Raw genomic sequence first — 10,830 nt, 5'->3', positions numbered from 1 at the left:
AAAGTTAGTTCGGGCAGACTACTATGCAAAAAGGTTTTGGAAGAAAGGGGCCTATTGCACCCCAATAATGCTAGTTGTGACATTTGTCATAACATAAAGGAGGACATCAACGATTGTTTGATCAGCCACCTTTTCACATCACTAGTTTGGCTTGAACTTAGCAGACTAGGACCTGCAGCTCCTTAGTTCCACTCACTTCTGTTGACCTTTCTCTCCTGGAGTTTGAAAGAACTGGAATGGTATACACTGGGAACAATAGGACTTCTCAAAGGAAACGATGCACGGCACTGCTGATCAAATTGTTTATATTGCTTTACATCTAGCATCGGAATTTTATGAAGCAACGTGGAAGGATTTTGGATCTTTTGATTTGTAGTAGTAGAGCATCAGCTGTAAGAAAATACAAAATATATAAATAAATCTACCTCATTCTATCAGCTTAAGTTTGTAGGATAAGTGATAATTTCAATATGATATCAGAGCAGCTGGAACAAGAAAAATTTGAGCAATCTTGATTTCTGAAGCGGGACTATGGACAGCTTGGAAAGGGATCATAACGACCCCTCAACAACTCAATCTTATAAGAATATGGGTTGAAGAAGATTTAGCAGTCGTGATCCAGTGGATCAACAAGTGTTGCAAACATGCAAAAGCCTAATTTCATCCTTTGGTTTCTGATCTTCATTGTGAAGCTTTTCTATATCTTTTCCATACTTGTCATGTTTTAAGAGAAGCAAGCCAATCTGCCAACCTGTTAGTGACTCTGAAGATAAATGCTGATTTTGATTCCATGCCTTTTTTACTCGGTTATGGCTGATGCACCTTATATATTTTTTATAGACCTGGGATAATATGATCCGTTCTGTTTCTCTTCTTCCACCCCACTTTTGTACCCAAAAAAAAAAAAAAAAAAACAACTTAAGACTCCCAGCTCCAAAGATCCCGTCCTTAAATTTGCTACCTACCGAGTCCCGTGGTCTCTTCTTCCCTTTCGCTTCCTCGCCCGGACCCGAAGGGGTGATTATTACGACTCCGCCCGGTCCCATCTCGCTTTCTTTCTCTCGTTTCTCCCCCATCCTCTTTCGCCGCGCGGCGGTACCCCAAGAAGAGAAGAGCAGAGAAGCGAAGAGAAGACGAGGCGGCGGCGGCAGCAGCGAGGCGGGGAGGACGAGGCGGCCGGAGGAGGCGATGCGATCGGATGAGGGGGAGGAGGAGGAATCCGGCGACGGGATCGGAGCAAGAACGAGAAGAAGGCCAACCACCAGCGGCGGCGGCGGCTCCGGCGAGGGCCGGCGGTGGTGATGGCGTTGCAGATGACCTGGCAGCAGCGGGGCGTGCAGCGCCGCAAGGCCGGGGCCCCTCTCGGCCTCAAGAACCTCGGCAACACCTGTTACCTCAACAGCGTCCTCCAGTGCCTCACCTACACCCCTCCCCTCGCCCAATTCTGCCTCGCCTCCCAACACTCCTCCCTCTGTGAGTGAGCCCCCCCTTCTTCTGCATCCCTTCTTACCCTCCTCTGCTTTCGATTCGAAGACGATTTTTTTGGGTTGATTTTGGGGGAACTTTCTTGGCAGGCAAGTCAGTATTCACGAACCGGGACAAGGAGTGCCCTTTCTGCATCCTGGAGTGGCAGATCGCCCGATCCCTCAGCCTGGACGGGCCCCTCGACTCGCCCTCCAAGATCCAGAAATGCCTCACCCTCTTCGCCGAGCACTTCCGCTGGGGCCGCCAGGAGGACGCCCACGAGTTCCTCCGGTACGTCATCGACGCCTGCCACAACACCTCCCTCAAGATCCTCAAGCGCCTCGCCGCCACCTCCGGCAATGCCCCCAATGGGACCCCCAGGCCGGCGGCGGAGCGCTCGGGGGAGGCACCGGAGGGGCCCTGCACGGTGATGATGGATATTTTCGGCGGTGCACTGCTCAGCCAGGTGAAGTGCCTCACCTGCAAGGGGGAGTCCAACAAGACCGACGAGATCATGGATATCAGCCTCGACCTCTTCCAGAGCAACTCCTTGAAGGATGCCCTCGCCCGATTCTTTCAGCCTGAGGTCCTTGACGGCAACAACAAGTACAGCTGCGGCAAGTAAGGAAGCTGTGTCGATATGGATATTCCATTGCTTGGTTCATTGGTGGATGTAGCGATTTAACTGGAATTCTTTGCTATGCTTCAGGTGTAAGAAGCTATCTGTAGCCAGAAAGCAGATGTTCATTCTTAGAGCACCTAATGTACTTGTCATCCAGCTCAAGGTGATTGTTTACTTATCTGGTGCTATTTCCTTTGATTTTTTTTTTTTTTTTGTTGCATTGTCTAGGGTTTTACTGGGTTTTGCAACTGTGTTCTGTCTGTAGAGATTTGAGGGCATACATGGTGGGAAGATCAATCGGAACATTGAATTCGAGGAGGTTCTAGTTCTTTCAAAGTTTATGTATAATGCAACTCAGGTTTGTCATAACCCATTTTGTAGCCTTTCTTCTTTTTCCTTTAGAAGCTGTCTGTCAGTCTCTTCTAATGAACAAATCGATGGGGCCATCAAGAATGAGTAACGTAATGCCGGTGGAACACTATTAATTGGTGGAATGGTAGAATATTGATGTATGAATGCTACATTCTACATGATGAATGCAGCTTAAGCATCTTGCTCCTGTGTATTTTTAACTATATTGTTGGATCATAATTGAGCATTTAGCAATGTAACTGTTCAAGTTGTATCAAATAGAGAAATGCGGTCCTTTGGCGAATCACTAGCATATGCAGCTGAAAGTTTACTAGGATGCATGCACATGCTATGCATGTTAATCCTATTAAAGAAGAAAATATAATGCAAAAGTATATAAGAAGAATTATTATAGACATAAGAAATTTATATGTACTAAAAAGAAGCAATAATATTTTAATGGTGTCATATTTATTTGAGTTCACTAGAAGAATGAAAATAAGTGATAAGCTGAGCATCTATTAAAGGTGGGCTTTGTGTGGTGAAGATTAGGAGGGAGGAGAAAGAGGCCTAGTAAATGGGTGGTTGCTAATATAAGTTGTAGGATGTGGGACACAGGCAGGAAGACATTGAGAGAGGTTGGAGCTTGGGGGAATAGAGGGAGAGGCCAATGGGAGTGATCATTTAAGAGAGTTAGGTAAATTAGAGGCATAAAGATGGAAAGGTTTATCAATTTATAATCTGGTTATATTAAGATAAGTTGGTTAAGATGTAAACCTTTAAAAATCTCTGAATTAGTTAGGATAAAGGATTCAACTGCCGTCCGCGTCATATCAAAAGTACTTTTTCAGTTTGTTTGCAAACACATATTAAAGTTTCATAATACTTTAGAAATATAGTTTCCAAACAACAAATAGTTTTTTATAAAAGCTCTACTGCCAACAGCTTTATGGAGTCTAAGGAATTGGGAAGCAGAATAAGAGGGGGAACAATCCATTTTACCCTATTGTTCCACCCTCTTTCAGCCAAACACTTGTAGCAGCACTTGGGTTAAACCACTTTTTTAGAAGGCAAAATGGTATTTCTAAAATGTTTGTGCACAACTTTTTGCATTACAGCTTCATTTGTCCCACTTAACCTAGCATTTCCTCCAGGTTAACTTATTCCACTTCCAACCACAACCTGAGGGCCCGTTTGGATGTTGCAAGACATTACTCAGGCGATAAGATATAGTGGCGGGAGTTTCAGTTTAAAGAGTGTTAGTAATGGAAGAGTTAGAGGACTTGGGCAACCCATGGATCTCATATCTGTAGGTAAATCACCCTAGGGATGGAATATATTGTCCCTGAAAAATAGAAAATAGTAAGATTAAGCAGGCTGATTGAACCCCTCTTCCATTATCTCTTTCAATGTGAGCTCTCCCTTGTCTGACCTTATCTTCCAACATCTGAATGGGGCCTAATGGAATATATATCGACAAGAAAATTTAAGGAACTCTCATTTGGCATAGATCTAATTACTTACTCTCTCTCTCTCTCTCTCTCTCTCTCTCTCTATATATATATATATATATATATATATGATAACATCAATTTTAAACAATCACCTATCTAATTTGAGCAAAATTCTGTCTTATTTGTTTGTTTTTTTTCTAAATGTATTACTGGGGCAATGCTTGTTGTTCCTGATGTGTTATTATGTTATGGCATAGCTAGGCATAATATTGACATAAGTGATTTGTGTAGACTATTGGATGTCAAAGTGATTTTTGTTATCCAAGTTTGGCTACATATGCATTCCACCACTTTATCTTGATAATATGAACAGGTGCCTGTTATTGGGTTTTTGAATGTGTTATTTGAGGATTAGGGTTGTGGAACCAAAATTGCTCTGGTCTTGCAAGCTTTCTAATATGAATAGAACCTTAGTTCCCAACAGGTTTATTTAAGAGTAAGGTTTAAAAAATGTTAGTTTATTGTTGAATTATATGATTTATTCATCCTTAATATTGTATATCTGTAAATTGCAACTCATGTCAAAAACGCTCTCTGAGCTGGTACAACATTTTGTTATCGGATTTCTGTTTAGCAAACCTTGATGACGGGAAATATTTGTGACAATATTAAGTTGAAGATGGTGAGAGGTGGCTAAAGAAGTGGTATATCTGAATGTATCTTAGTTATCTGGTCTGTTGACTGTTGAATGTTGAATGGGATTTTGGATATATTGATGAAAGCAATATAGGGCTCAGCTTTGTTATATGGTTTGGAGAAATCTGAAGGGAGTAGAGCTTTAGGTTCATTGGAAATGTTGGATATTATGGAAGGATAGAGATTGATAGGAAAGGAATGATGGTAGGTTCTGGGAATGGAGTGACTATGGATGGATATTGAGCCTTCCCTTATTTTCATCTCTGGTGGAGGGACCAAATGCCCGGTGCACTAGAAGTTTTCAAATTGGTGCAATACCTCAGAAACTGAAGGTTCTAGAAAGCTGCTGGGATTCTGACCTTATTATTAAAAGGATTCATCATAAAAAAGAGAAGGAACATGGTTGTCAGGGTCAGTCAGTGGGATATTGTGTGGAGAGTGAAATGAACTTCTGAAAGATGTATGCTTGTCTAACAAAATTGTATCTTATCAGTACCTATCTGGCTGCTTTCTGCAACTTTTCTTTTTTCCTTTTTCAGGGTTTCCCCTTTTATTTGTTCATTTTCTTCTGTTTTCGTTTCCCCACCTTCACTGGAGTCCATGCCCATTTTGCTGTTATCAGCTTGTTCCGAGGAGTGTTAGTTTGGCAAACACTTTTTCTGTTTAAGGAGTTTTACTTCACCTACTCTGCCTTGTAAGATATTTTGATAAAAAAGGGTAAAACTCTATTTACATCCTTTAGACTTACTGGTTTTCAAATGAACTAAGGTGCCTTATCTTTCATATCTTGGACAGCAAACAACTTTCATTATTCTTTTTCTTTCGAGAGATATTTTCTAATACAAAATCATTGGTGTCATGGTAATGCAGGATTCACAGCCAGAATATAACCTTTTTGGCAGCATCGTTCATTCAGGCTTCTCACCTGAGTCTGGACACTATTATGCATACATCAAGGTCACCTGTTGTTATTTTTTCATCTTTTTTATAGTTTCAAGCACTTGAACTTGTATTCTGTTCCTATTGATGCTTTTGCATACAGATGACTCAATTTTTATATTATCTTCTACAGGATGCTTTTGGTCGCTGGTATTGCTGTAACGATGCTCATGTTTCACTTTCAAGCACACAAGAGGTTTTGTCTCAGAATGTCTATATCTTGTTCTATATACGCAGTAATCAAAGCCCACGATCTAGCAAAACTGGTTCTCACTGCGATTTTATGAAGTCTTTGGATTCCAATGGAAGTGGTGTATTACCAAGCAGTAAGTCTGCCGAGGTTTTGAAGCCTCCAATAATAAAGCCAAATGGGGTTTCTTCTTTTAAAAATAATGGTTCCATTATGTTGAAGAATGGTAAGATATCTCAGAATCCACAAATCAAGAACCTTAACTTGAATAACCTTGAGATAAAAAGAGCTATTTCAAATGGCAATGACAGCATTAAAGTTTGTAATAATGTGTCTGCTCGAAAGGATTCTGCGTCACCTGAATGTAGCTCGTCCAATGAAACTAAAGTTATGCATAAGGTTGAGGTGTCATCAAGACCTAATAATAATGCTGCTGATGAGAGCACTTCTTCTAATTTAGTGACATACAGTGGTGCACAGACATTGTCAGTACCAAATGGAAATGGATGTGTTAGTATTTTGAAAGTAGAAGTACATAAGGACAATGGTTCCCAAGGTGTGGAAGCTGTGAGAAAAGATCTTGATTGTGACAATTCATCCAACCGCATGATTACTGAATGCCACTCTGGCGTTTCAGCATTTAAGAGAAAATCACGTAATAGTGACAGAGCTGAAAATCCAGTACTACATGCTGAACAGTCTAGCAATTTGTCTAGGGAAGATGTCTCATTCAGGACTCAGAGCACATGTTTCAAAGAGCAGTTTATAGGGGAACTTGAAAAGTTTAAAGAAGTGTAAGTCTCTGCTTCTCACTTCTCCAGTATGATATTTGTTTCTTTTGACAATTATTTGTTTCAAGGAGAGAACTTGCTATTGGCAATTTAGCCACTGTGCTCCTTTATGGTTTTGTAAGGCAAAATATTTATTTTCCAAATAATTTTTGGGTTAATATTGCAAGGGTATCACCAATCTTTTCTGATATCATATTGGCTCTTTTTAGGCTTGCTAAAGAAGCCCGTTCAGAGCTACAATCATGTGGTTGGGTTCATGAACTGGATAATTTCATGCGCACCAGAAAGAAGTTATGTTTACAAGCAGCAACAAATGGTCATGTTAATAGTTCTATAAAGTAAGAGTTCTGCTTCATTCTGCAACTAATATGAAATTTTATATACTTAATGTCTTTTTATAAATTTACGTTTGCAAATCATCTCTGTGCCTTTATTTTAATATTAGAAAAAGGTAACTAATTTCACCGCTGCTTTGTTTTAGGGTGGAGCCAGGAATTTTATGTAAAAGGGGGCACAAATACATTATATTATTTGAATTCTAAACTACTGATAGATCAAAAGGAAAATCAGATCTTGTTCATGTTATTATATTCTCTAGTATGCATAATAAGCAAGTCTTTTTTTAAATATTTTACTTCTAAAAATATACTTATGATTCTCTCTGTTACACTTTTCACTATAATTTCGTCTGTACATCTGAAGTCTCAAAAACATGCATCAGCGCAAATAACAGATTATATTATAAATTGATAATTGATGTTGTAGAGATGAATAAGAGATAGTAGGAAAAGTTGATTTGCACACCTTGGTCAACCAATGATGCAGTCAGTTGAGGGACAATGCAATGTCACGGTAGCAATATCTGGATATCTTCTCTCTCTCTCTCTCGCCCCCCCCCCCCCCTCTCTTTTTTTGTGTGTGTGGGGTGGGGGGTGGGGGTGGACATTACACTATAATGACAGCAAAACTCATTAATCTTTCAAAATTCAGAAATAATAAATGTATAGAACGTGAGAGCAACAATATTAAATACTTCATCAACATCAGATAAGTTCCAGTGGTGCCATATTTTTATTGTGCTCCTATAGCATCTTTTGCTGCGATTTGCCCAAGTCTTAGAATCCTTATCTAAGCTTTTGAACAATGTTATGCTGAAATCAATTTACCTGCTGTCACAAAATAACATTAGCTTAATCAGCTCTCCAGAAACAAAAGGCAAAGAAAATGCTTAATATGGCCTGAGTCCAAAGTCCAAACCCATGTTCAGGTAGATAATTCTTAGTTTCCTAAGATTGGTGAAGGGAGTTTGGGGGGTGGGTGGGTGTGTGGGGGCTCGGGGGGTAATGCACTTGCTTGACCACAGGAGATTGGTGTGGGGAAGAGAGGGAGCGAGAGCGAGCGAGCGAGAGAGAGACCTAGGCAATGTCATGGTGGCATCTTGGAGTGTGTTGTACGAGCTAGCATGGAAGGGAGCTTCTAGGTTGGAAGAAAGAGGTTTGATTTTTCTTTAGAAAAAGATGGGAGGATGGTAAGCCTGCCCAATGGAGACAACACAAACACAGAGATAAATTAGACAGTAATGGGATTGTAGATCTAAGTTAAGTCCTTTTTTTATTATTAAATATTTTAACGGTTTGTGAAATTTGACATTGGGAAAGCATCTTGCTAAATTTGAAAACATGAAGGTGGGAATTGACATTAAAATTTGAAACTATTTTAGCAGGATAGGGCCCAAAAGAAGAGGTTCAATTGACACCAAAGGAATGGGCTCCTAGCCCCCGATTAGAGGAGGCCCAACCGCCCAAGGGGGGAACACCATGTAGATTTAGTCTTAGAGGGGGCACAGACTAAGAAATGTAATAGAGGAGGTATGGGTTTTTCTTTGGGCCAGGGGGCATATGCCCATGAGTTCTCTCTTCCCTCTGCCGCTTTGCTTTGGATAAACTAACTCTTAGCAAATAGTAAATTATGAACTATTTTCTGGAATTATATAAGCAATTGTATCTAACACTTGCTACCAGTTTATTGTTCCTGCTAATCCTAAGTGACCACAGAATACAAACCCATTTTAATTTAGGTTACTGTTGAGGATTATATCCTCTGTCAACAAAATTCCTGTGATTTGTTTATGTTTCCTTTTATGGATCTTGTAGCATAGCCCTGCTCATGTTATAATTTCCTGTTGAGGAATGTCATATTATATTTCTGTATTTCACTAAACCAAATTCTTTAGATTTCCAATTTGTTACTAGATTTGGCATCAATTTTAAAAATAATAAACATGTCTTTTGATAATCAACATTAGCTGTAATTTACACCTATATTCAAGTCCTCATAAGTTGGATCGACCATGCTTGCATTATACTTGTGGTCTGTTTGTTGTTGTGTTTGCCTTTTAAATGTCGTTCTCCAAACATATTGTCAAAGACCATTTTTTCAAGGAAGTGCTTTCTTAAATTCAAAAGCTACAGGCTTTTCTTTTGAACATCACCTGTGCCATTGCCCCTTCGCAAATATGTGAAAAAATGAAAGAAATAAAGACTAAAAGCTCTTAGTGATTGAGCAAAATGGATCCAAGCAGGCAAGGTAGAAAGGGGAAGGGAATTAACTAGATGTGCAGAAGTTGAGCTCTGCTTGATGTAGCATGACTGACAGCTGCTAAAGCGAAGCACTGGTCTCATGAAACCCGCCAAGCAATTTGGTTACCTTGGCTTCTTCTTGTAGGTGTGTGGCTTTTGTTATGCTTTCCAACTGCAAGTGCCTCCTTACCTGTACCGCTACTTATATGAAGGTTAGAGAAATTAGTAAACATCCTGAGCCTGAGCCATAGATGCATAATGGGGCAACTGGTCTGCTGCTTACTGTAGGCAGCCTGGTTTCCACCTGTCATCTCCCTGTTAAAACAGTGTCTATTATCAAGTTTTAACCTTTTGAGACATGGGCCTGCTGTCAGGTCTGTTAACTCGTATAACATTTGTAGAAGTTTGTTGTCAGCCAGATCTCAATACTGTCGACTTCCTAATTAATCATTGTAGTCAATTTCTAATTGAGCATTACGGAAGTGCATCAAAGCTTTAGAGCAAATATTTTCATGTTTTAGTACATAATCTAGATAGCTTATTGTTTTTAGAAAGTACAATGGTGCAACAAATCTCTCAATTTGAATGATTTCTGCTTATGTTGCTATTTACTGTAATGCAGGAAGCAGTTGATCATTGACGCTAGGAAGACCTTTATTTCGCAAATTCCAGAATCAGTAAAAGAGCACTTCATTAAGCGTTTCAGATCATTTAGTAATGGCAAATTATTATGGGATGCTTAAATTTCAACTTATGGTATGCTACCTAAGTACCTGTCTTGGGCCGAACTATCAAACTGTATATTTCAAAACAATTTCTTTTTTACTCCATTGTTCTTTTCGTCCAATTGGTTTTTCAGAAGACTATAATATCAATTGAAGAGACGTCCTTAAATAGGTATTACTTTTGCAGTCCCTTGGTTGCTGCTGGACTGGGTGTATAGTCTGTATTATTTCTGCATCCAAAATTCAATAGCCTATTTTTCTTTTGGAATGCAGAAACTGCTGGTACGTGTTGAACCTTGAATGTTGTACTTTATTTCAAGTTCCATAAATAGCACATGCCAATACCATGATTAAACATTGTCACAGATTTTTAATACTTGACAGTATATTTGTTTTTTAGGAACATGTGAGAATCCTCATTGACTTCATCACTACCTCACTGTCAGTGCTATTTACATTTTTGAGGCTGATACTTTTATTTGCGAGAAGAGATTGAGTGCAGAGTTACAGTCCTGTGTAAGATATCTTTTTTGTCATGCTGCGATGCTCCACTCATAGAGGCAGAGTCTCTCTCCTTTTTTCCCCTCTTTAATTCCAAAGAGGATGGAACATTATCTTAAAATATAATTACAGTTACTGAGTTACATGAACTATGCAAGTTTTGGCTTTTCTCCCCTTGAAATTCTTATATATTTCTCCTGTGTTTCCTCATGATTACTCTTTATTAATTTCAGTGGCAGAGAATATGATTTGTTTAAAATATATATCTAATTCAAAAGTGAAATCTTCTTCTAGGCATTTCATTTTCTTATAAAACTGGAATGCATATTGCGGATTTTGTCCATGCATCTGGTTGAAATAATGTGTTCCTAGTCTTCTTGTATACTCAATTGTTGCATTGAGCCTCTACACTTAATTTTGTCACAATGTTTGTCATTTTAACTCTCTATAACAAGATTTTCATCTACAAACTGCAATAGCTGATAGAAGGCCTTCATTGTCATGGAGATTTTGTCTGG

At 39.3% G+C, this 10,830-nt stretch overlaps 1 protein-coding gene across 2 annotated transcripts; it reads left to right on the top strand.

The window, feature by feature from the left end:
- Window positions 1-730: 730 nt before the first annotated feature.
- LOC103695838 (ubiquitin carboxyl-terminal hydrolase 25-like) lies at window positions 731-10,469 on the top strand. Of its 2 annotated transcripts, none has more exons than XM_088716352.2 (10): window positions 731-1,473; window positions 1,575-2,085; window positions 2,174-2,249; window positions 2,352-2,444; window positions 5,458-5,544; window positions 5,660-6,510; window positions 6,717-6,845; window positions 9,709-9,842; window positions 9,999-10,093; window positions 10,212-10,469. In XM_088716352.2, exons 1-8 carry the CDS (start codon window positions 1,302-1,304, stop codon window positions 9,827-9,829), a joined length of 2,040 nt encoding a protein of 679 aa, XP_088572478.2. In that variant the 5' UTR covers window positions 731-1,301; the 3' UTR covers window positions 9,830-9,842; window positions 9,999-10,093; window positions 10,212-10,469. The 2 variants fall into 2 exon arrangements, with proteins under 2 accessions (XP_088572478.2, XP_088572481.2); XM_088716355.2 differs by having other exon boundaries at window positions 9,946-10,093.
- The last annotated feature ends 361 nt before the right edge of the window (window positions 10,470-10,830 follow it).

The sequence above is a fragment of the Phoenix dactylifera genome, chromosome 1 (assembly GCF_051530095.1).
Source record: "Phoenix dactylifera cultivar Ajwa chromosome 1, Ajwa_hap1_PhDact_Kaust_v1.1, whole genome shotgun sequence".
Lineage (NCBI taxonomy): Eukaryota > Viridiplantae > Streptophyta > Magnoliopsida > Arecales > Arecaceae > Phoenix > Phoenix dactylifera.
Note: the sequence above shows the minus strand (reverse complement) of the source record. Positions and strands in the feature narration are given on the sequence as shown.